This window comes from Mytilus edulis, chromosome 8, assembly GCF_963676685.1.
Source record: "Mytilus edulis chromosome 8, xbMytEdul2.2, whole genome shotgun sequence".
In the NCBI taxonomy this organism is placed as follows: Eukaryota; Metazoa; Mollusca; class Bivalvia; order Mytilida; family Mytilidae; genus Mytilus; species Mytilus edulis.
Window position 1 is genome coordinate 88,410,023 of NC_092351.1, and position 27,370 is coordinate 88,437,392.

The 27,370-nt window shown below is 32.7% G+C and overlaps 1 protein-coding gene across 2 annotated transcripts; it reads right to left on the reverse strand.

Moving 5' to 3' along the window:
* Positions 1-337: 337 nt before the first annotated feature.
* Positions 338-27,370, reverse strand: LOC139486553 (uncharacterized). Of its 2 annotated transcripts, XM_071271469.1 has the most exons (22): positions 27,304-27,370; positions 26,207-26,295; positions 24,107-24,136; positions 22,883-23,017; positions 20,734-20,862; positions 19,838-19,891; positions 17,891-18,019; positions 17,006-17,086; positions 16,616-16,744; positions 14,368-14,418; positions 13,067-13,195; positions 11,460-11,522; positions 10,624-10,758; positions 9,707-9,763; positions 8,085-8,213; positions 7,194-7,259; positions 6,358-6,483; positions 5,583-6,068; positions 5,034-5,171; positions 3,123-3,299; positions 1,602-1,746; positions 338-449 (listed from the first exon to the last, which is right to left on the reverse strand). In XM_071271469.1, exons 2-21 carry the CDS (start codon positions 26,280-26,282, stop codon positions 1,616-1,618), a joined length of 2,451 nt encoding a protein of 816 aa, XP_071127570.1. In that variant the 5' UTR covers positions 26,283-26,295; positions 27,304-27,370; the 3' UTR covers positions 338-449; positions 1,602-1,615. The 2 variants fall into 2 exon arrangements, with proteins under 2 accessions (XP_071127570.1, XP_071127571.1); XM_071271470.1 differs by lacking the exons at positions 20,734-20,862; positions 22,883-23,017; positions 24,107-24,136; positions 26,207-26,295; positions 27,304-27,370 and adding an exon at positions 20,681-20,721.

Consider the following 27,370-nt stretch of genomic DNA (forward strand, 5'->3'; position numbering starts at 1 on the left):
TCTATCTGCCAGCAATTTTCTATGAGGAGCAACCCCCTGCTAATGAAATCCGTAAGATGTAAACATGAACGAGCCTAACGTATCACTTGATATATGTTAAAATCATACGATGGGACAGAAGATATTTTACAAAAGGGCCATTCATACTCATAGGTCGAAATAAACTGACAAAATCGAGACAAAAAACGAAGAAAAAAAAAGAGAAAAATATATGTACACAAAACACAACATGCACAACACGGAAAGTTAAAGACTGAGAAACACAAACATGAACTATTTTCATATGTTCCTAATTCAAAGCAAAAAGGATTGGCTTGATAGAAATACAATGTAAAACTTTGTTTACTTATTTATTTGAATAATCTGGTAACATGTGATGGATTTCTGATGATCATCGATGATATCTTGAGGTTATGATGCCATGTGGCTGAATACAGAATCTTCATTTTCTGAAAATAAAAATTATCCTATTATTCACTAATTCATATACTATTTAGAAGTACAAATGAACAAAAATTGTTAAACTGGACATTTATGTATAATAAACTCTTCATAGTTACCAAGATTAAACTTTTGACCGCAAGATGCTCATTTCGACTACATAATATTGTTAGTGCAATCAAATGAAATAAAGTTAAGATGACCAAACTAAGTACGAAGTTGAAAAGCATTGGGGAGTCAAAATTAAGAAAGGTTTTAATTTTGCCAAATACAGCTAAAATAGTAAAAAAATGGGTTATAAAAGTCTTTATATTTCGAAGTTTTGTAAAAAGTTAATATATAATTATGACCATGTCAATGGTAATTCATATTAATACAGAAGTACTGATAACTGGGCTTATAGCAGATGTGTTTCGATCCGTGTAGTTGACCCGGCTTTGTTATTGACGCTTGAATACAAAAAAAAAAAAAAAAAAAAAATGTAATTACGCCAGACGCGCGTTTCGTCTACAAAAGACTCATCAGTGACGCTCGAATCCGAAAACGTTAAAAAGGCCAAATAAAGTACGAAGTTGAAGAGCATTGAGGACCAAAATTCCTAAAAGTTTTACCAAATGCAGCTAAGGTTATCTATTCCTGAGGCAGAAAAACCATAGTATTTCGAAAATTCAAAAGTTTTGTTAACAGTTAATCTATATATATGACCATATCAATGATAATTCATGTCAGCACAGAACTACTAGGCTGGTGATACCCTCGGGGAATTAAAACTCAACCAGCAGTGGCATCGACCCTGTGGTTGTCAATAAACTCATCATAGATACCAGGATTAAATTTTGCAATTACGCTAGACACGCGTTTCGTCTACAAAAGGCTCATCAGTGAAGCTCGAATCCAAAAAGGTCAAAAAGGCAAAATAAAGTACGATGTTGAAGAGCATTGAGGATAAAAATTCCAAAAGGTTTTGCTAAATACAGCTAAGGTTATCTATAGCTATTTCTGAGGTAAAAAAAACCCTTAGTATTTCAAAAATTCAAAAGTGTTGTTAACAGTTAATTTATAAATATGACCATACCAATAATAATTCATGTCAGCACAGAAGTGTTACAGTCTTACATATATTTTATACAGCTGTACTTTTTATCATACCTTATACTTACAATTAATTGTAAGTCTATATATAACATCTACATTTGAGAGGATCAAATATCTGTTTAGAGGGGCACGTCAGTTCTATAGCTCCAAACGTTCCCAGAAATATCTTAAAATATTCTGGACCTGATGATGACGGAACCAATGGACATGCTAAAATAGATGAAAATAATGTGAACCAATGGTCATGCTAAAATAGATGAAAACATTGTGAACCAATGGGCATGCAAAAATAGATGAAACATTGTGAACCAATGGACATACTAAAATATTTGAAAACATTGTGAACCAATGGACATAAGGTCTTTGCGTCGGAACTAAACACATTTATTCTAAAAACAGTTGTTGGCATGACACGGGTTATGTTCTTCTCATATATGTTATGATGGTATGATACTAAACCCCTAACGGGAAGGATTGTGCCTAATGTTCATATGATGAAATCATAATCTTTCAGTCAGTTTAATTGAAGTCTGGAGCTGGCATGTCAGTTAACTGCTAGTAGTCTGTTGTTATTTATGTATTATTGTCATTTTGTTTATTTTCTTTGGTTACATCTTCTGACATCAGACTCGGACTTCTCTTGAACTGAATTTTAATGTGCGTATTGTTATGCGTTTACTTTTCTACATTGGTTAGAGGTATAGGGGGAGGGTTGAGATCTCACAAACATGTTTAACCCCGCCGCATTTTTGCGCCTGTCCCAAGTCAGGAGCCTCTGGCCTTTGTTAGTCTTGTATTATTTTAATTTTAGTTTCTTGTGTACAATTTGGAAATTAGTATGGCGTTCATTATCACTGAACTAGTATATATTTGTTTAGGGGCCAGCTGAAGGACGCCTCCGGGTGCGGGAATTTCTCGCTACATTGAAGACCTGTTGGTGACCTTCTGCTGTTGTTTTTTTATTTGGTCGGGTTGTTGTCTCTTTGACACATTCCCCATTTCCATTCTCAATTCTATGCTAAAATAGATGAAAACATTGTGAACCAATGGACTGCAAAAATAGATGAAAATATTGTGAACCAATGGACATGCTAAAATAGATGAAAACATTGTAGACCAAATTCAATGTACATGCTAAAATAGATCCAATAGCCATGCTAAAATAGATGAAAACAATGTGAACCAAAGGATATGCTAAACTAGATGAAAACATGGTAAACAAATGGACATACTAAAATAGATGAAAACGTTGCAATATCATGGATATTTTCGTGGTCACTTGGTATATAGTTCAATATCATAATTGAAAACAAGGATTTGTCAATATAGGTCTACCATTCAAAATTTGAATGCGTTTTTATGAAATTGCAAGCCATCTACGAAAACTGTTATTGTTATAGGAAAATACTAGAAACAAATGCATATGACATATTTTCCCCATCATATTCTAATGAGCAAATAAGAATACATGAAAAAACATGTAGTAAAAAGAATTCTTAAATGGTTCTAAATATATGAATAGTAACAAAAACATAGAACTCCATAAGGTAACTTTATAAATTATAAAGTAAATTCAATACACAAACCTGTTTCAGTTGTTGTCGGTGTTGAGATAACTGTTGTCGTGTCTGACGATTCTGTTGTAGTTGTCATTGACGTTGTTTTGGCTAGCCTTTTGGTTGTTAACGTTGTTGTGGGGAGTCTTATTGTTGTTGTTACTGATTTCGTCGTTGTAGGTAAACTTTTCGTTGTTGTCGTGATATCTATGGAAAATAAGAGATATGTTTTTAAATTTACATTTCTTTAACATTGGATAGTGATTAAAAAGTATAACAAAACTACTGAACTCTTCAACAAATTTAAGCAGGAGAAGTCCATAAAACCGTTAACACTATCAATCAACAGAACAAATTATCAATGATTATTTAAGTTGTGATACACGAAACATCCATTTGTGGCCATCTCATTACCACCTAAATCTCAAAGTAAAAGAAAGTATGAGCGGTCAGGGAAAGGTATGCAAATTAAAACGACATTAATTTTCCGATGTTCAAATCACATAAATCGCTAAAAAAAAACATATTAAGGTAACAAACATAAATTGAGAGAATCGCAAGTAGTCGAAAATAAGTATGTGGGTATGTCTATAAGTTAAACGATACCTATCCAGTTTCCGAGCCTAGCCGTGACGGGTCATACTACCAGAAAGTTTACCTTCCCCAAAAACAAGAAGTACAATGTAATAAAACATACGAACACACCCACTCACCTGATTCACTCATCCTCAAAAATATTTAAACTAGAGGCTCTAAAGAGCCTGTGTCGCTCACCTTGGTCTATGTGAATATTAAACAGAGGAAGCAGATGGATTCATGACAAAATTGTGTTTTGGTGATGGTCATTGGTGATGTGTTTGTACATCTTACTTTACTGAACATTCTTGCTGCTTATAATTATCTCTATTTATAATGAACTTGGCCAAGTAGTTTAAGTGGAAAATAATAGTAAAAATTTACAAATTTTATGAAAATTGTTAAAAATTGACTATAAAGGACAATAACTCCTTAGGGGGTCAATTGACCATTTCGGTCATTTGACTTATTTGTAAATCTTACTTTGCTGAACATTATTGATGTTTACAGTTTATCTCTAACTATAATAATATTCAAGATAATAACCAAAAACAGCAAAATTTCCTTAAAATTACCAATTCAGGTGCAGCAACCCAACAACGGGTTGTCTGATTCATCTGAAAATTTCAGGGCAGATAGATCTTGACCTGATAAACAATTTTAATCATGTCAGATTTGCTCTAAATGCTTTTGTTTTTGAGTTATAAGCCAAAAACTGCATTTTACCCCTATGTTCTATTTTTAGCCATGGCGGCCATCTTGGTTAGTTGGACGGGTCGCCGGACACATTTTTTAAACTAGATACCCCAATGATGATTGTGGCCAAGTTTGGTTTAATTTGGCCCAGTAGTTTCAGAGGAGAAGATTTTTGTAAAAGTAAACGACGACGGACAACGGACGACGACGGACGACGACAGACGACGGACGCAAAGTGATGGGAAAAGCTCACATGGCCCTGTGGGCCAGGTGAGCTAACAAATGCAAAAGTTCGGCATCCGGGGTGACCTTATCCTTTTATTTTGTATGTAATGTGTTTTAATATTTGAATTCTTTGGTTAGTTTTAATTTCGATTCTTGACAACGACTATTTTTATTTAAGTCAGAGGAGTGAAATAACCTCGTTGATGCGTTTTCATTTCACATGGAAATCAATGTAATTCATTGCAACTAAAGTAATAAATTAAATTATTTAAATACTTTGTATTCTGATTTTCGTTTTATTGACATGCTGTGTTATTGCTGAAAACTCCATCATATTGTAATTTATATAAAAAAGAAGATGTGGTATGATTGCCAATGAGACAACTGTCAACAAGAGATCAAAATGACACAGACATTAACAACTATAGGTCACCGTATTATTACCAGATTTAGATACACAGTCGCAACTGGGTGGATGAAATATCTTCCCCGTAGGGCACATAAAGGTAAGTTCTCCCCATCTAGAATCTATTGTCGTGTAATATCTCTCTCCAAGTCTCGATTTCATTTTGTCACAATTGCCTGTAAAGGAAAAAAAAACAGTTGATTTTGTTAAACAGATTGAAAAGATAATTTTAAATAATATCTCACTTTCGATTTGCTTTTTTAGGGGGAAGGGGATCTGATAAGCCCTTTGAAAATGATGAATACGTGTGTTTTTCGAATTTTATCTTGCTTATCCTTGAACTGACTTAAAGTATATTTGAAGCACTGAATATTTTAGAGTCAATAAGACAACGCAACTAGAGCTTCAGACAAAATTGTGTGTCGAATTGGTAATGCCATCATTCAACTGTTGGATAGTTGTCTCATTGGCAATCATACTACAACGTTTTGTTTTTATATCAAACATGTCTAATGTCCAAATGCTCCCTACTTAAGTTATGCATACAGTTTCTTTTATGTTTAGAGTTTACAAAACCTATCACGTACTAATGGTTTCTAGTGTCGTTGTTATAGATGGCTTTGTTGTTGTTATGCGGTTTGTTGTTGATGTGACTCTTGTTGTCGTAGGTGCAAGCGTCGGTTTTGTTGTTGTCGTTTGCACTGTTGTGGGAGATGGTTTCATCGTTGTCGTCGTTCTTTCTGTTGTTGTCAGTGGTGTAGTTGGTGATGTTGGTGATGTTGGTTTAACATAATGCGTTGTAGATGTCGCTGTTGTAGTCTTGGGAGCGGTTGCTGCCGTTGTTGTTTCGGTGGAGGTTCTTGTTGTTTCGGGGGAGGCTGTTGTAGTTGTAGTAAGTTTTCTGGGCGTAGTAGCTTTACTTGTCATTGAAGACGGAGTGCTTGTTAGTTCAGATTTAGCTGATGACGACACTATTGTAACTATTGACGTCATAGTGGAAGGCACTGATGTTGATGTCGTTGACGATTTTATTGTTGTAGTTGATGGCTTTTCTGGTATTTTGCTGATATCACCTGTAAAACACATTTGGAGATTATTTATTCACAATATTAGATAAAGGGATCATTAAATTTAAAATAACACTGTCAACTTCTTAATGAAATTTGAAAAAAAACAATATAGAATTGGCTTTTTGGAAAGTCTCCTGAAATTGCGCAATTCACCGTTAAAATTATTTTTGAATTTAAATTAAATTTAAAAAGTTAAATCTGGTCACACGAGTTGTATTTGATATCATCCATGAAACCAAATAAAAATGTATTTCGAAAAGATCATTTGGGGCATCTTCTAACTCATACTTACTTTGAGACAGACATGTACAATATTCCACAACGAATCCGTGATCAATAGGACATGCGTTATTGAGCCAAATTTTCATTTCCGGTATATATTCTAGGTATCCATCATCAGACTTCTTATAAGGACAATCTGTAATAAAAAAACACTTTTTGATGATTATGTCCTTAAAATTTGATTACAAGTTGGCTCTTTCGTAGCATCAGATATTCACACAATGAAAATATTTGCCTTGTCTGTGCTAATTTTTCTCAGTTATAGATTAAATTTCAATTCCAATTTTTGTAGGTGCAAACTCTTGTCGAAAATAAAAATAAAACGTCATGGCTAATAAAGAAGAATACCAACAAGCAAACAATAGTACACAAAACACAAGATAGAAAACTACAGATTCTTTTACAATTTGTCAGTGGTATCATATGGTATTTATGGTTTTAAACTTTATGGTCACAAATTCAATGTTATTTTCTACATTTTATATTCATAAAAATATAATATAAAATCAAAATTACTGCAATATGACCTTATGCTACTTTTCATAATCCGGTTTTCTTTCTGAAAACGTAAGTAACTACATTGCAACATTTTGTATATATCTATCTATGATGAGTTTATTGTAAATATCAAAGTAATTCATACATATATTCATTTAAGGAATGACTGTTATGGTTTTTTTTCTGAAGAAATAACATTCAAAATGTAGTGCATACTAAATAGCCCGCGTAGTGTGCACCACATTTTTTTCTTTTTTATTTGATCTATGAGATGATAGACAAAACACTGTCACAAAATCAGAAGACGTGTTACATTCAATACTGTATTATATAAGATATGAAACTTACTTGGAACTGTTGGGATGTTCAATGGAGGAACAGTTGTTATTGGAACAACAATGATATCAGCTGACCCTGTAATGAAAAGGATTAAAACTTCTAAACAGCTTATATTTGTGAGAACGGAAAAAGGACAAAACATATATATCTATTCATTTGAAACCAGTGGATGCTACAACTGTCGCCAACAAATATTGTTCCGCTTTCGATGGACACTTTGAACCATATTTTTGTTTTAATTTAATTTCATAACTTCATTTCAGTCATCTGCGTGATGTATGTTATAGAAGTGACTTTTTTTTATTCGAGCATGATTAATCTTTTGTTAACGAAACGTGTGTATGGCGTACAAAATCACAAGCCTTATATCTTTTATTAATCTTTTGTTAACGAAACGTGTGTATGGCGTACAAAATCACAAGCCTTATATCTTTTATTAATCTTTTGTTAACGAAACGTGTGTATGGCGTACAAAATCACAAGCCTTATATCTTTTATTAATCTTTTGTTAACGAAACGTGTGTATGGCGTACAAAATCACAAGCCTTATATCTTTTATTAATCTTTTGTTAACGAAACGTGTGTATGGCGTACAAAATCACAAGCCTTATATCTTTTATTAATCTTTTGGACGAACAAAGTAAAATGATTGTAGCATGTTTGCTACGTAAGCGCGTTTGTTTTTGTTGCATTTCGGTATTACTGTTGTTCCTTTGTTTTCCTCTTATTGATGGGTTTTTTCTTGGTTGTGGTTTGCAACACGGACTTTTTTTCAAATCTATTAATGACTTTTGAACACCGGTCTAATACTGTTGCCTTTATTTCTTTGACTGAGGAACTTTGACCTTAGTTTTTAATATTTGCTTCACTTTAGCATTTGGCATGTAACATAGTAATTACCCTCTGGATGACAGGAGCACATGACAACATTAAACACCATATCCGAAGGACAATCATTTGTTACCCATGCTCCGATATCAGCAACATACTCCTTGTAAGATCTCTGGTTCACAGGAACGTATGGACAATCTAAAAAATACGTAGAAAATTAATGTAAATTATTTATTTAACCTGTTAAGAAGAATATAAACAACTGGTAGGGATAAATTGACTCAAAGAAGCAGTCGAATTATCATCTTAATAATACAACTTCTTTGGATGTATTATTATTCGTTGGATACCAATGTTCGTGGATTTCGTGGTACCGAGTAATAACGCATTTCAATGTCCAATGTTCAACAGTTTTTTCAAGGAATATATGCAAAACTTTGGTAAAGCCCTGAAATCAAAAATCCATGAAAAATGGTACCCACCCACTCAAGTACGACTTATCGTGACCATCAACAGCAATGTACAAGCAATATTATTCAAATGGCAAACATCATTTACTTGAAACACAATTTTCTGTAACTTTAAGGGAGGAATATTGAAAGCCTCTGGTCTTATGAGATAAGCCACTCTGATTCAAACAAAAAATTCTCTGAGACTGACATTATCAAGATGCTTGATTTCTTGATTGACAACATATTTGTTACGTTTGGAGGACGTTTTTTTCAACAAACCATCAGCATTCCCTTGATATCGATACGACATTCCCGCGCTTGTATTTTATGTCATGATTTTCGTCATAGAGGATTGCTGTTCAAAAGAAATTATCAAACCAGAGGTTCCAAATGGTGAAGTTGAAATCATCTTTTCGTACTTCGATATTGGATATGTTGTGTCATGTGTACTATTGTTTGTCTGTTTGTCTTTTTTCATTTTTAGCCATGGCGTTGTCAGTTTATTTTAGATTTATGAGTTTGACTGTCCCTTTGGTATCTTTCGTCCCTCTTTCCCAATGTCGTAACTACAATCCAGTTCCATTGTTATACTGTTGACGGGTATGTAATAACATGAGCAACACGACGAGTGTCATATGTGGAGCAGGATCTGCTTACCATTCTGGAGCACCTGAGATCACCCCAGTTTATGGTTGGGTTCGAGTTGCTAAGTCTTTAGTTGTCAATGTTGTGTCTTATGTACTATTTTTTTTTCTGTCTATGTTTTTTTCTTTTTTAGCCATGGCGTTGTCAGTTTATTTTTTATCTATCAGTTTGAATGCCCCTCTGGTATGTTTTGCTCCCTTTAATGGTTCAACCACTTCATTTATATTTTATAGGTATATTTTTGTATTTATCTTTCAAAACATATCCTAAGAGTAAACTTTCGGATTGTTGGGAACAGTTGAAATATGTTTGTCAACAATGCCTAAGTTTTAAACCAAAACATATAATTCATAATATTAAACTGCATATCAAAGGTTATTTTCATAATCGAAAATTAAAAGATAAGTAGAGGTGCATTTAAAAAGTTACCCTTGACATGGAACATTAATTTCACTAGTTACATTTTTCTTATGTAAAAAATTGTAGATTTAGCCTCGTTTTATTATAATCCTGGTACCTTTGATAACTATTTATAGCTCACTTGTATGACAGTAGCATAGAGGGAAACATTAGATCAAGGAGAGTAGTACTTACTTGAGTTTGTGATTCCTGTGTACGATTTTGTACTAGTGACGGGTAGTCCTGTTACAACTGTTGAAAATATCAAATTATTAATACAATGAAAAAAAATGATACACATAAAGTGGCAATGAAACATTTGTCAATGGAGGATATACAACAATCCACAAAACACAGAACACAGAAAAACTAAAAATTAAGCGACTGAAACCCAAAGAGAGAATACTGGCAAACACAAATGCTTCTGATGAGTGGTAGTAAGTGTTTAGATTTCTCATGTGTATCTACGTTATAGCCGTTTTAATGTGGCGTTAGGCAAACACAAAACCGATCAATCAATTGTATGTAACCTGGACAGCATGCACATATTAAATAACAACTTAGACAATACAAATTGATCAAAAACTCAAATTCATGTATTCTGATTTTAAACACTAGATATATGGTTTTACTTTTAAGCAAATCAGTATGAGCAAGGATTTAGTTTAAAGTTAATGCTTCAACAATCTTCAACTTGTATATAATGATAGTTTTACCTGTGTCGTGACAAAAGTATTGCGTGCAAAATTATCAGCTTGATATCTCTTTTATTTTAAATTATTTCAAGCCATATTTTCAAAATATATCAGGCTACCACGAGAAAAAAACACACTTTTAAATTAAGTCAATACAATAGAGAAACAAGAGATATCGGGTATCCATTCAAGACACAAAACAGTACATGCACACCAAAAGTTTACCGATGTTGAAATCTTATAAATTGATCAAGAAAACTAATCAAGGTAGCAAGGGAATAGCAAGAACTGCAAAAGGAGCCATAATCTACTATGTATTACTTTTCCAACACTCTCTTTTTTTTCTTTTAACCTTATGAAAACGGTTCTTGTTTTAAAAAAAGTACAAAGCATCAAGATAAATTGACAATATCTTACCGACTCCATCTTTAACACAGTGACATAACATGACATTAAAAACTAAACCAACATGGCAGTCCTCTGTCACCCAGGCATCAATCGCTTTCTCATATTTTTGGTAGGTGCTTTTTCCAACCGGTCGCAAATCACAATCTAAAATTAGAAAAGATAAAAAAAAAAAAAAAGAAGCTTGATAACATTTAATTTATTTCTTTTTCGAAGTAGATTATTGGACACATTTGCTTAAATTATAATTATAACTGCTGTCTCGACTGAATTATAATTGAGCATTGAAATAAAATTTTAGCTAGTCCCAATATGTTGTCCTGCTATGTGCAACACGCCATTTATGATGCTTGGCAAATAAAGTATCTCATAGTATTCGACTGAAACATGTCTGATACCTATAAAAATTAGGAAACCGGCACGTACACCACTGTTCAAAACAAGAGAAGGTTTCAGCTGGCCATGTTCTGTATGTTTTGTCAAAGTTTTTAATTCATTGATTGTGGTAAGTTGCTATCTATTTTATTGTTAGTCATGTTGGTCTCTGGTGAATAATAGCATCATAAGCAAACTCATGGCACTCTTCATAAATTATCTATGGAACAAAATATTTTGGGTTTATCTACTCGTCTTTGAAGCGCTTACAATTCTTAATCGAATGCAAACTGAAAACCTTTAATATTAAACAAAAAATAAAAAAATAAATCCAATATCCAAAAGTAGATGTCACCTTCTTTGAATCCATTGACTGTATCTATACATTGCTATTACTTTACAAGCAACGCAATAAACACGTTCTATTGACGTTCAAAGAGTTGCTGCCAATTAATCGTATAGACAAGAATTACCTGGATTTGTGACGTATGTTGTATCAACTGCTAAAGTTGTTATTTCTGGTTTTGGCACCAAATCTACATAATTAAAATTAATATTACGATATTTCTTTATGAAACAAATAACAGTATAAGTAGAATGATGCTATCAATTATATTTGGGGAAAACTGGTATTGAGGTGGTACCCAACACTTTCACTAAAATTAATTTGGATCGTTTAATTTTCATAAAATTTTGCCAAATTATTTACTTTGACACATAAACAAAAATATAAAAATTTTAAAATTTTTGAACCAACCGTTTTGTCAGAAAAATTACACTGGTTATATAGCAATTTGACAAAAACCAATTTTGATCATTGAGAAGCTTAATATTCCTTTTACAACACAACGTAATTAAAACGTTTAGCTGACTTTACAGAGTTATCTCCCTGTAGTGTTAGGTACCACCTTAAGATGTAACATAGTTTTTCATTGCCTAAATGTTTCCTTTTACTTCATGTTTGAAGTTAGTTATCAGGCTTATGTTTAATGCTTAATGGACATTGTTATATTATTGTTCGTTTCTGTGTGTGTTACATTTTAACGTTGCGTCGTTTGTTTTCTCTTATTTTTTAGTGTAATTTCACATTGCGATAAGACGTGTCACGGTACTTGTCTATCCAAAATTCATGTATTTGGTTTAGATGTTGTATTTGTTATTCTCGTGGCATTTTGTCTGATGCTTGGTCCGTTTCTGTGTGTGTTACATTTTAGTGTTGTGTCGTTGTTCTCCTCTTATATGTAATGCGTTTCCCTCGGTTTTAGTTTGTTATCCCGATTTTGTTTTTGTCCATGGATTTATGACTTTTGAACTGCGGTATACTACTGTTGCCTTTATTTATATTTCATCATATATAAATGAAATTCAATTGTTATACTGACCGAACGGAAAATAGATTTATGAAACATTTTCATTACAAATTGACATGTCTTTTTGGTCGAGTTGAGCCATTGTGATTGATGTTTTTTAGTGATTGTTTTATGTTTTATGTTGCAATGAAACACTAATGTCTCAGACTAGTAGGGTTATGGTTGTTGTTTAAACTACTGCATTTTATACACCTGTCTCAAATCTGTTGTTATCGTGTTTCTTATGTGTTTCTTGTTTTTCGTTTTTATTTATAGACCGTTGGTTCTCCTGTTTGAATTGTTTACGTTAGTTATTTTGGGGCCGTTTATAACTTGCTGTTCGGTCTGAGCCAAGTCTCTTAGTTGTACATTGGCCTAAAATTGTTAACTTTTTATACATTGTGACTTGGATGGAGAGTTCTCTGATTGGCACTCGTACCACATTTCTAATGTATACTTAATCATGGAACGCCATAGCTGTCTTGTGTGTCATATTCTAAATATGCTGTCCTGGATATTTCTTTATATGAAGGTGGTTTTTTTTATAATAAGACGGTACTTTTTTATTATGTGATGGTGCTTTTGTATTTTAAGAAGGTGCTTTTTTATTATGTGATGGTGCTTTCTTACTATAAGAAGGTGTTTTTCTAATATGTGGGGTTGCTTTTTTATTATAAGACACCTATGGCGTTCCATACTTAATGATTGTGAGAAGACATTGTTTTATTTACTTTCATTTACACAGGCACAGTGTGGTTTACTAAATACTTTTCCTACAGGACAATCATTGGTTACCCAGGCACCCAATGAAGGCACATATTCATTGTATGACGTCAGACCGGAAGGTTGTAGCAAACAATCTGAAATCAAATTATAGTTTACATCGCATCATGAACATCCTTCTGCTTTCTGGCTAACATCTTTAATATGATAAAGAACAGAAAGTTTTTGATTTTAACAAATTTTTACTGGTAAATTTTATTTTAAATAGACCATACAATCATATTATTTCTACATATATTTTCGACTTTAATCATTCATTCATACAGGTATTTCGTTGCAACCATTAAACTAATTCCCAAGATTTTTGTTCTCTCAATAGATTTAAGATTTTTCATCATTGGACTACTACTGTTGCCTTTAGATTCCAAAATTTCAAATTGAATGAAAAGTCTGTTATAAATTGTATTACTGGTATATTTAAAAAATCAAAGAAATGAGTTTTCAATGACTTTTTCACGATTGTTCCGCGTGAAAACTATTCGCAGATACCTTGGATAACAATTTAGTAAACCCGACGTGCGATTCAAGTGTAAAGGCCAAATACAAATTGACTAAGGTGAGTTATTTACAACCAAAACTTTGAAAGGCAATATATGCCTGTGTTTAAAAAAAGAAATTAAGTGTTTTAAACGATAATCTTTTAAACTTTTTTATGTATTGATTAAAATGATCTGTTCAAGACCGTCTACCGCAAATAATGAACACATTAAATAAGTTAACACTGTCTATATGAAGCCAAAGTCGCATACCGAAACCCGATGTAAGAACGACTCGATATACTTTAACACATATTGAGGAAATATAGATTTCATCACTTCAATAAGTGTGTTACGATACAGATAAATTTTGGTATTTTGATAATTAAAATTTAACTGTTTGGAGAAGAGAAAGATACACGAGTTATAGTGGTGAAATCTGTATCTCTAATGACTTTTATCGTTACTTTTCATAATCGGCAATCCTCGGATGACTCCGCTCCTATCCGTCTATGAAGATACGGAATAGGCCGCATTGGGACGAAAGTTGTGCTCTTTATAGGTGACGTAATCAGGCATGGTCGCCTTTTGTCGTGACATCACAATAAGAAATTCAGAAGAAACTAAGAAAATGATTAATCTGACGTCAAAATTAAATTTCGACCAATCATTTGCCGAGGACACAAATTTCACTAGTGAGAAACATAAGGAGAAATATTTTCTCACACCGATCAAGAAATGTGACAATATCACAAAAAATAGAGGAAACTTACTTGCTACAAGGGGTGGTGTCGTCATGTAACCGGAGTAATCAGGTGTTTGACCTAGAAAATAATTAAAGGTCATTGTACCATGCTTCAAATTAAACATTCATTACTTCTTGTACTTTCGTTTATTAATTATGTTTTTCAAACGAGCATAAATAATAGATGATGAATATGTATTTGTAAGTATCTATTGATTTTACTTTTCCATTAAAACTAAGTAGGTCATTCAATTCCAGTTAAAATATACATCTGGGATGATAATTCAAGGTTTTTGTAAAAAAACAGACGACAGGTGATAATAAACAATAGAGTGCATTAATATTTAAAAAAAAATTATAATTAAACTTGATTGTTAGATATGAGACAGATTTTTGAAAACTGATATCTGTATTCATATTCAAAGTTTAATTCATTGATTAACGCATTCTGTAATTCAATTCGGAATTACAATAGAAGAGTAAAAAAAAGGGGGGCAAATCAAGCACAGGAATGATTCATTGACATTTAGATAACTCATTAAAAAGTAAATTAATAAAAACACCGATCTCCGACGAAAATGACAAAAACACACAACGAACGAATGGAAAACAACTCATATTCCTGACATGGATAGATATAGGAAGATGTGGTGTGAGTGCCAATGAGACAACTCTCCATCCAAATAACAATTTATAAAAGTAAATCATTATAGTTCATATCGATTGATTCAGCTTTCAATCGTCTAGAGTCTATACAAATAGTGAATACATTAGATAGTCACGATCTGCACTTTAAACCCACATAAAGTTCTAGAAATAACACACCACATTTAGATGAGCATTAAGATATAACAAGGTTAAATCATATTTTTTGTTTTGTTTTATCAGTCCTTTAGATGTTTCAGTTTGAATTCAAGAAGAGTTTTGCATTGAGGATTGTTGATGAGACGTTTAAATGCTGATCTGATGCAGTAATATTAGTACCGTCATTGTTTTACTTTATAATATTGAATTCAAACCTCAGCCATGTTTGTTCAATGTATAGTAGACCAATGGTTGAATGGTTTAAGAAAAGAAAGGATGTGTCCAACTGTATGGTGTGTACAGGGATATTTTAGAGATTTAGCCCACTGTCATCGTGGACGGGGTTTATATGACAAAATCCTAGTTGTCTACTACTGAGTGTCTACATGGGAATCTTAATTTCTGTATTATTTCATATGTATGCCATGTTTCAATATTCTTTAATTGGATTTTTATATTTTTTTTATATTTCAGTACCCCCATTATTTTGTACTCTTTATATATTTAGTTTAAACATATTTATTCACAGTGGATTGGGAAACAAGTTTTGCAACTTATATTGATCCCTTTCCTCTTTGCGGGTTTCGAGTACTGCATTGTAGTGGCATTAGCCTGCTCTTCCTGCTCTTTTCGAAATCTACAAGGGTGTCTTTAACTTTATATGTTTGTCTATTTTCTCTGTTCTTATTTTTTTCAGTTTCATTCTCTTTGTTTTGCTTATTATTCTATTTTCTTTAACCTCATCAAGACCTAGTCAATTTTCTATTCTTAATATTTTAGCTTCCCATTATTCAACATTCTCAAATTAATTTCTTGTTGTTATGTTTATATATGTGTTGGCGTTTGTTTTTGTAGCAGTTCAGTGTTTCTGCTGTTCCATTGTTTTCCTCTTATAGTTAAGGATGTACTTAGGTGAGGTTTTGGAATTTGTGTCAAATGTTCGGACTCCTTGGTGATTTTCCTTACAATACAATGTAAAATATTTTGCCCATAACACCTATTTATTTTTTCATATAAGACTTAATAGCTCATGAAAGGTCATTTACCAAAATTTTAGAAGATTCTTAATTTTCTTTCTTTTGTTTTGAGAACTAATAATACCAATGCAAATATAAGATAAAAGTCCGAGTCAGTATTTTCCCGCCATATTTTAAATCTCAAATATGTCGAAAAGGAGGTCCATAACCTGTCAATATCTTTAGCTTATTTTTATCCTTAATTGATGCTCTACCAGTTTATAGTATTAATTTGAACTTCTTAATTTATTAATTTTCACCTAACTTCACCTAAGTACATCCTTAATGCATTTATACCCCGCGGTCTTTGTTTGTGACCCGGATTTGTATCAGTTATATTGAATTATAATTATCAAATAGCAGTATACTACTTTTGCATTTATTTTCTATTCCTTTTCGCACTAATTTTTTTCCGAGAAACCCATTCCGGCCCTCATACATCGACAGATATCTTACCTTCTATAAGACAAGTACACCAGAGAGGACTATATACCTTCCCAGAAGAGCAGTCATAAGTCAGCCAATTCCCAAGACTGTCTATGTATTCCTTATATGATGAAGGTCCATCCTGTGTGTATGGACAGCCTGTATAAAGAGAAAGGAGATAAGTTATATTGGATATGTATTACACTTGATCTTTGTAATATGTTTTTGTTTTAATAACTCCGTTGGTAAGCAATTTCGTTTTTGAATTTTGTATTACTATTTTTGTTTACTATTTAGGTATTTTAAGAAATCTATAACATATAATGTCTTTAACGGACGATAAAAACATCAAGATATATCTATACAGGCCTACTGATAAAAAACTTAATAATAAAATCACCCAATAATACATATACTTACTTGCAGGAGGTTGAAAAGTGTAAACAATCGGTGACGTTTTTTCTGTAGGGTTTTTATTTGACTGTGAATGTGTCGATGCATCTGTTGGGGAAAAAGTCACAAACTAAATTAAGTCTCTCAAGCTAAAGTATTGATTTCAATGGTGTTAAGTAAAAAGCAGCATTTTTATGTTTATATATTTTGTTATAAATTTACCATCCATTTGAATTATAGGGTTTCGCTGGAACAAATATAATAATAGTGGTAGAATCATTTTCATAACAGCATGGATAACCGCAATTCTTATGTTGGAGTTTACGCTCACTTAGTCTGTCAGTGGCCCTCCAGTGAGAATTTAAGAATAAAAAGGTAAAGTACATGCAGGTGCACGAAAAGAAAAAAGTTTTTGTATTCAACATTTAAATTAACATGCATGCAATGTTTAGTCCTCTGCTAGTTATTCGTATTATTTGATTTAGGTGTTTAGAACCTTTAGCGACCCTACAGTTTAAACACTTAAAACACGTACGATTTGAAAAGTGGGCGTTACAGACGAACGGTCACCTAATCTGACTCAGGCAATACCTGAGTGCGCTAAGAAATGGTCTTGTCCACGCTGTTATGAAAATGATTATTTATAAAAATAAAAAAGACATTGGATTTGTTTTTTTTTATCAATTTATCAAACTTGTGAATTTCGAACAGCGGCATGCTACTGTTACCTTTATTGATATAATCTGCCCTGCGTTAGCTTAAGAGAAGTGGTAAACACATATTTATTTATTTTTTTGTAAACCAATATTATTTTTTGTTAACACTGGAATAACTCTGTTTAATTATTTACTGATAATATTCATGCTTAATACTTAATTACCGCCTCCTAATACCATTAACAACATATTATACCTTGTGAAATACATTTACAGTACATAGCACTATATATTGTTCCATGTGGGCAGTAATTTGTGACCCAATCATCAACGGACGGGAAATACTCCTCGTATGACGACGGGCCTTTTTGTCTATAGGGGCAATCTAAAATATATAAATCGTAATAGTAATTATTGCTCGTATGACGACGGACCTTTCTGTCTATAGGGGCAATCTGAAATTAATAAATCGTAATAGTAATGATAGCTCGTATGACGACGAACCTTTCTGTCTTTAGGGACAATCTGAAATATATAAATCGAAATATTTATAGCTATTTCATTCAAGAAATATGTGGTCCATAATCACAACAATTTGACGTATTGCAAGATTTTTTAATTGCTGGTTTAGAATTCGATATTCACCTCTGTATACCATTTTAAGTTTTACTAGTTTTATGGTTTTAGAGGTTTCATTAGTGTCTTTTATTAAGATATTGTAAGTCTTTGTTACAATGTATGTTCTAACTTTTCGTCAAAAAAGTAAATATCCGTCGTCCGGGTTTTTTTTCAACATTGGATTGTTCTTTTTTATATGTTGTGATTTGTGTACTATTGTTAGTCTGTTTGTCTTTTTCTTTTTAAGCTATGGTGTTGTTAATATAAGAAAGAAGATGTGGTATGGTTGCCAATGAGACAACTATCCACATGAGACCAAAAGACACAGACATTAACAACTATAGGTTACCGTACGGTCTTCAACAATGAGCAAAGCCCATACCGCATAGTCAGCTATAAAAGGCCCCGATATGACAATGTAAAACAATTCAAACGAGAAAACTAACGGCCATATTTGTATAAAAAAAATGAACGAAAAAACGATCCCAACCCTCCCCTAACCTTGGACAGTGGTATAACAGTACAACATAAGAACGAACTATAAAAATCAAAAAGGCTTAACTCGTCAGATTGACAAAAATACAAGTGGACGTGGCCGGGTACTTGTACATCCCGACAACAAAAAGACACTATAGAAACAGATCTGAGAGTATTCGCAGTTATCTGAAAGCTAGTTCAAAGCTACTAACAACTAATAAAAAAAACATGCATCTAAGACTATTTTCTATAGTTTATTTTCGGCTTATAATTTTAAATGTCCCCCTGGTATTTTTCGGCTCTCTTTTATTTTTGTTCTATACTTTGGAACGTACAGTCCTCTTGTTTACCTCGAAAGGTATTTCCAGAAGCATTGTTCATAATCAATCACAATAGACAGGCTGGAATTCGTCTATAATGACATCAACGCAACACAACATTAGGGAGCTACCATTTGATTTTTAGGGGGGGGGGGGGCTAGGATGAAAAATTTTGTCCTGCATTTTTTTTTAGCTGTAATCTCTGTCCTGCCTTTTTATTTTTCACTCTGTTCGGTCCTGCCTTTTTTTTATAGTTTATCCTGACTTTTTTTTACCTAAATTGTCGTCCTGACTTTTTTTTGTAAGTGTCTCATCCTGCCTTTTTTTTACTCAAAACTCCTGTCCTGCCTATTTTTTCAAATTTCGTCCTAGCCCCCCAATAAAATTAAATGGTAGCTCCCTTAGTAGCAAGCAAAGCAAAGTGTCACAGAATAGTGGGTAGATATCTCATTTGCAAGAATATCACATCTTAATTATTTGTTAAAGTACGAAATGAAAAGCAAAATTTTAATTCAGGATACATCATTAAAACACTTTTGAATACACTAACTTAAGAACTTACATCACCCCTTACGGCCATGTTCGTATTGAGTGCAATATAACGACTGAGTTTTTGATGAATTTTTCGGGTTATTGAGTACCCCTGAAAGATAAGCCTGTTGTTAATGTAAAATCACGTGACTTACCTTCTGGCTGAACAATAACCACCACGTGACTTACCTTCTGGTTGAACAGTAACCATCACGTGACTTACCTTCTGGCTGAACAGTAACCATCACGTGACTTACCTTCTGGCTGAACAGTAACCAGTAATGTTGGTGGACCTGGGGTAATGTAATCCTCTACAAAAAAAAATAATCAATGATGAGCCTTGTTCTATATTGGCAATGAATCAATTGAATAGAAACATTTGAATTTTGAACCGGTTCTGCTATTGTTTCGTTATTTGTATTAATATCTTTATTCTATGTCGCATGTGGAGCAGGATCTGCCAAGCATTCCGGAACACATGAGATTACCCCCGGTGTTTTTGAAAGATTCGTGCTGCTCAGTATTTAGTTTTCTATGTTGCGTTACTTGCGTTTTGGTTGGGTGTTTTTTTTTTTTGTTTTTTTTTTATTTGTCTCCTCGTTTTTCGTGGTTTTGCCATGACATTGTCAGTTTGTTTTCGACTTATAAGGTGGTATCTTTCACCTCTCTTGCGCTTTTATATAATTATATATTATCTCTACAAATAGCTAGCTGTTTTTATATTCTTGGGTATTTCCTATGGCGGTTGATTCATGCTCAGCCTGTACTGTTCACCCCATCCATCAATTTGGTCTAAGTTTGTTTATTTTACATGTATTATTGTAATTGCGTATGAATATCAAAATTCAGCATTGAACTACTTGTTCAATATACTCCAGTTGAGGCTCAAAACGTATTGCTTTCATGAGACAGTAGGTACGTGTACAATAGAGGATTGTCCAGTTCATACGTATCTGGTTTCTTCATTGAGAGTTATATGGTTAAGGATCCAATGTTTCTTAATCAACAAATGGCCACGAGATATAAATACCTGCATTTACATGATTATATAGATGGATGTACTAATGCCTTCAACTCATGAAGTACAATATTGAACTTACTTGGTAGTGTACACATACAATAATCCGTTCTATATACCATATTTTGTACTTACTTGGTAGTGTACACATACAATAATCCGTTCTATATACCATATTTTGAGGACATTGACCCGTCACCCAGTCCTTAATGCTGTCAATGTACTCCGAGTAAGATGTGGGATCATTTACCATCACTGTACAATCTATAAATAATAGAATAAATTATAGAATATGAGCTTATTTCTTATGCTTGTATAATGAGATTTTGGTTAGCTTGCTTGCTTTTTTGTATAAATGTTTGCTTAAGCATTGTAAGTGTAACTCCGCTTATCTTTATTGTTTTTAGATGTTAATCTTAATTAAAATGCTTGAGCAAACATTTCTTCAAACAAAGAAAGCAAGCCAACCAAAGTCTTTCTATACTAGCATTTGGAAATTAGCTCTGAAATATGTTCTTTATGTAATTTAGTTGTGCGTTCTATAGTGGATCATCATAGTTGGTTACAGCTAGGTTTTGCATGAGTATTGTTTCTTCTTAAGATTGTTACGTTTCTTAAAATTAAATCATTTCATATATGTACTTTATGCTAGCGAGAGAGAAAAAAGTAGTTGTATGTGGTTATATGATGCTTCGTGAAAATAATGATGAGTCGAACGATTTCCAACAGATTCTTACAGTTTGTTCAAATGTTTTTTTCTTCTACACCACTGTACAATGTTAGCGAGGATTGGGTGGTATTCCTCCGGTGGATAGTTGTCTCATTGCCAATACCACATCTTCTTGTTTTATATTGTTTACTCCTATCACTCATTCTTAATGTGCCTGTCTTGAGTCAATAACTCAGAGAATGTTGTTGGTTTCTATTTTTAATATTGGTTGTTGTGACAACGCTGATAACTTCTTCGTACCCATTCTGATGCCACTCGTAAGTTCTACTAATGACTCAAAACCGTGATACGAGAATTACACAGTAACTGAGCATCGAAAAGTGTATACATTTTATACATAACTGCGTACTATACGGCCAATTACGGTATTATAAAATAAAGGGCTGTGCTTTAGCGCATGATACGCCCGTTGCTCTTTTAACTTGTCTTTTATGCTTTAAATGAATTTATATGATCAACTAGAAATATATATACAAATCAAAAGGGATGTTACATTAATATATTTACCAAAGTTTCATAAAATCCCCCTTTTTTAAGTATAAAAATTCATTACTTAAGAAAACGTAAAATCTAAAATTTATAAAATGGAAATGGAGCTTATGTCAATAGATATAAACAATTTATCAAAGTTGCATAAAATTTTGTGAAAGTGTTAGTTATTGTCCCAAAATTGGAAAATCCCCCCTTTTTTAAGCATAAAAATTCATAACACGGAAATGTAAAATCTGAAATTTATAAAAATTGAAAGGGAGCTTACATCAATAGATATAAACAATTCACCAATGTTTCATGGACATTGGTGAAAGCCTTTTTGAGTTATTGTCCGAAGTGTTGAAAATCCCCCTTTTTTTATGAATAAAGCCCCACAAATCCAAAACTTAAAATCTGAAATTTATAAAAATTGGAAGGGAGCTTACATCAATAGATATAAACAATTCACTAAAGTTTCATGGACATTGGTGAAAGCCTTTTTGAGTTATTGTCCGAAGTGTTGAAAATCCCCCTTTTTTTTATGAATAAAGCCCCATAAATCCAAAACTTAAAATCTGAAATTTATAAAAATTGAAAGGGAGCTTACATCAATAGATATAAACAATTCACCAAAGTTTCATGGACATTGGTGAAAGCCTTTTTGAGTTATTGTCCGAAGTGTTGAAAATCCCCCCTTTTTTATGAATAAAGCCCCATAAATCCAAAACTTAAAATCTGAAATTAAAAAAAAACGAAAGGGAGCTTACGTTAATAGATATAAACAATTCACTTAAGTTTCATGGAAATTGGTGAAAGTGTTTTTGAGTTATTGTCCGAAGTGTGGACGACGGACGGACGGACGGACAGACGGCCGGACGGACGGACAGACGGCGGCCGGCCGGACGGACGGACGGACAACGGTATACCATAATACGTCCCGTCTAAAAGACGACGGGCGTATACAAAATGTAGACACAAAAAAAGGTTAATCCGGGGAAATGTTTGAAATTTACACTTTTAATTTGATTTAATGTGTTTCTCAAACTTGCCTAGCATTCATTGAGAGGGGAGGAACAAACTTACTTTTCTTTTCACAACTACATTCTCCCAGTTTAAATAATGTCCCTGTTGGACATGGCAAGTCAAACTCCACTCCCCAAGGTGTAGTTTTTCGGAAATACGTGTCCCCCAATGGGGATCTCTGTAAATCACAAGTTGCTACAAAAAGAAATCGGCAATCAACTTTTAATTGTAGATACTGATAGTTATTTCAGTAATTACGTAATATCTATACATATATATGGTGTAAGCCACAGCTCCATGTTTAAGACCATTCTTTGACCTATACAATGGTTTACTTTTACAAATTATGACTTCGATTGAGAGTTGTCTATTTGGCACTCATACCACCTCTTCTTATATCTATATAAAAAAAAAAGTAAAATCACAAAAATACTGAACTTAGAGGAAGATCAATTGGGAAAGTCCATAATCACATGGCAAAATCAAATAACAAAACGCATCAAAAACGAATGGACAAAAATTGTCATATTCCTGACTTGGTACAGTACAAATTATGATAATTGTTTTCAGTTAATTTATTCGGCTATCTCTAACCCTTTTTTGAAAATTATAGTAAAAACTTGAGCCTGTACCAATGTATAATAGTTCATTAGAGTTACTAAATTTTGAAACGGTGAGAAGGGGGGAACGAGCAAAACCATCAATACAGTACCTTCAGGGGCGGATGCAGGAATTTTCGAAAGGGGGGTGCTAACCCAGGGCACCCAGGGCAAAGGGGGGGTGCAAAACATATGTCCCGATACAAATGCATTGATCGGCAAAAATAAAGGGGGGGGGTGCGCACCCCCGGAACCCCCCCCCCCCCCCCCCTGGATCCGCCACTGACCTTAATATGTAAGTCTTGAGATGGCTTAAGCTTAAAATGCAAATAATTTTCTATATTCGTATTGTGCGCGTTGATGTGTGTAAAAAGCAGGCATCAATATATGCAAATCTACGATGTACTCTTCTAAATAAGTCAATATCGTGATGTTTTCCCCGTGGTAATTGTCATAAAAACAACAAAACATGAATAAATCTTAATTTGTTCACGCCTTGCACTTTTTATTGTGTGATAAGTGTAGCATGTTTTGATAATATAAAAATCATAGAAACTGTCCAACTTATTATTTTCTAATCCAATGAAAATGACCGACACGAAATAGCACAAAAGTTGCTGAAAATGACGTTAAACACCAATAAATCAATCAATCAAACAATTCATTCTTAACTTATACCAATTACCGTCTCTTTTATCTATCTTCTTGGATATCTCTGAAAAATAGATTTTAATATGTCCTTTTTACTTTAACTTCTAACATATTCACTCATTAATAGCCATGTCATGTTCCAGTTCGTGCGTTTGTAAAGAAGGTTATTCCAGAAAGCAGCTCTGACGCATGAAATGTATAACTATGTGTTTATTTCATTATAAACAATATATTCAATGCATTAATGTGAATTTATTTTTCAATGGGCTCATTTGTCAATGCGCTCGAATGTGAAGCAAATTATATTGAATCAACTAAGAATAATTATATTTAAGGAGTACAGATGTATCGAAGATAAGTAACAAAAGAAAAGAAAATGAAACCAAGAAAAAAATAAATGTAAAACTTAGAAATCAAAAGCAGAGAGAGTCCAGTTAATGTTTGATAAATATACCACACAATATATTTTATTTTAATTTATTTTTTTAATATCGAGAAGAATCATCTCGATCGATGTTAACATGATGTTTACATGGTATTTTATCTTATCTTGCCCTTGAGGTCATAGATAACTCCTCCGCTAAGCAGTAAGAGCAAAAAATATTGTTTTGGAATTTCCTGTTTAGAAGAAATACGAGTACAATACATATCGTCGCTCGGCTTCTAAAATGTCGTATATGACTTTTTGGCTAAAAATACTTTTTGACACCAATGGTCTGGTCGGGAGGAAATCTTTGGTATTACAAAATAGTATACAGATAGACCAATCAAAATGTGTGAAATAAGACATATTACAAAGTTGCCAATGTCAGTTGTTTGTAAAGTTTGCTTCCAAAATGTTGTATGAAAACTTGAAAATCGTTGTAGAATGGCTTTTGGGGAAAAATAATTGTACATTTCTTTATTTCAGTGAAAATAATTTAAGTTCTTGGATAATCCAGAAATGTCAAAGTTTTTATTTCACTGCTATTCACAAAAAAGTTCAAGTTCACATACGACATTTTGGAAGCATGCATTTTGCCAAAATTTTCAAAGTTTGTTTGTGGGATATTTTTTTCTTGAAAAATTTGTAATTTACAACATTTTCGAAGCCCAGCGACGATATGGAATACGACAAAGAGCTCAAAAAACAACGACACACAAATAAAGACACACCAGCTCAACAGTACAATTTGACAAAAATACTTGCAAATTGTTACAAATAAATTTGTGCATGACTTGAGACCGGCACATTTACTCATACAACATATTTATACGGGGGTTCTTTTCTATGATACTTTTGTTTTTAGATTCTCTCCAAGTACAATCTCGATCAGTCATATAATATAAAAGAAAGTCAAATAGATATGGAACATCAAACATATCTACTATTCTATGTATATATAAGTATAAGTACAGCAAAAGAATTATTTGTTTAGGCAGCAACCATTTGATTTTCGGGGGGGGGGGGGGGGAGCTATGTTGTTTTTTTTTTCTGGACAAATTTATAGTGGCAGCTGAGGGTGAAACAAACAATTTTTTTTCTCAGAATCAAAAACAAATTATTTTTTTCTCCAAAAACTGGAAACAAACTTTTTTTCCAAAAAAAACCATAGCCTCCCCCCCCCCCCCCCCCCCCCAGAAAATCAAATGGTTGCTGCCTTAATGGCAATCTAATTAAATGTAGTATAGCGAAATCAGAGATCTATATTTTAATTAGATTTGTTCAGAGATTGATCATTGTTTGTATTACGGCCAGTGGCAAATATTTCATGCATGTTCATGACGATTTGTTTTTAAATGCAGTATGAATTATTTTAATGAGTCAGTTAATATATATCTGACAGACGAAGCATACTTTTTTTTACTAAATTTTCAATTTTGATAATTATGTCGTTTTTACTGATAAATTAATATTCAAAATCAGCAAAACTTGATAAAAACTGTAGTTTTAAGCAAAACATAAGTTACAATTTGATATTTACTAAAATTTCCATGGACAGATGTAAAAAGGAAGGAGGTGAAAATGACACGGGCTCTGTGTCAATATTTTTCAATTGTTACTAAGGAAAATGTATACTATTTGGAAAATGCGTATGAAAATATTAAATTCAATTTAACAATGTATAAAACAGTAGAAAAGACATAGACCTACCATTTCTTGTATCTACTTGGAATGGTGCTGTCGAGATACATTCGAGAAGGTAAGTCAGTATCAGTAAAATGTACATTTATTATCCTTTCCTGAAAAAAATATGGTGATGCTGATTTTAAAATGAATATTGTAAAACTTTAAAATGAATGAACATTCAAACTAATAAATAAGTAAATTGTGACAGAAATATGTGTGAAAATAGAACAATAGAAATACAGCGATTGGTATTAATAAGAAAAAGTTTCAAATAAACATACCACGCCACATACTGTATGTATATATGTGCCTGTCCCAAGTTTGGAGCCTGTAATTCAGTGATTGTCGTTTGTTTATGTGTTACATATTTGTTTTTCGTTCATTTTTGTACATAAATTAGGCCGTTAGTTTTCTTGTTTGAATTGTTTTACATTTGTCATTTCAGCACCTTTTATAAATGACTATGCGGTATGGGCTTTGCTCATTGTTGAAGACCGTACGGTGACCTATAATGGTTAATATCTGTGTCAGTTTGTCTCTAGTGGAGAGTTGTCTCATTGACAAACATACCACATCTTCTTTTTATAGACATTCACAGATCTACGCAGTCTACTTGATATTCTGACAGATAAACATTACGAAATTCTGGTTTCTCTCAGACTAACGAAATAACAAAACAATTTATTTGATATGTGGGTCTAGATATAAGGTCCTTCGATACTGTTTTATTTTCTTGGAAGTTTGTCTATACTATTTATATTTTTTGTCAATTATTCTCTATTTTGTGCACCCCATAATTTTCTATTCTTTATTATATGTGTACATCCCTATTATAATATATAGTCTTAACTGTTAGCCCATGTTTCTGTACTATTGACCCATTATTCTATTTTCTTTATATTTGTGCACCCCATTATTATTAATATTCTATATATATTTTTGTACTCTTGGTTCAATAATCTCTATTCCGAAAACTCCATCCGCACCTTCTTTTATCATCTCAACGTTAAGTACATTCGCTAATTCATAATTTGAATACAGAATAATTCCAAAAAGAATTAAAAATTTTAAAATAAAAAAAAATAAGTTAAACAATAAATCGAAGAAACGGATTGTTTTACCTTTGTCTAGTTTAATCCAATTATTACAAATACGTGTGTACATAAAAACACCGAAATCGAAATGAAC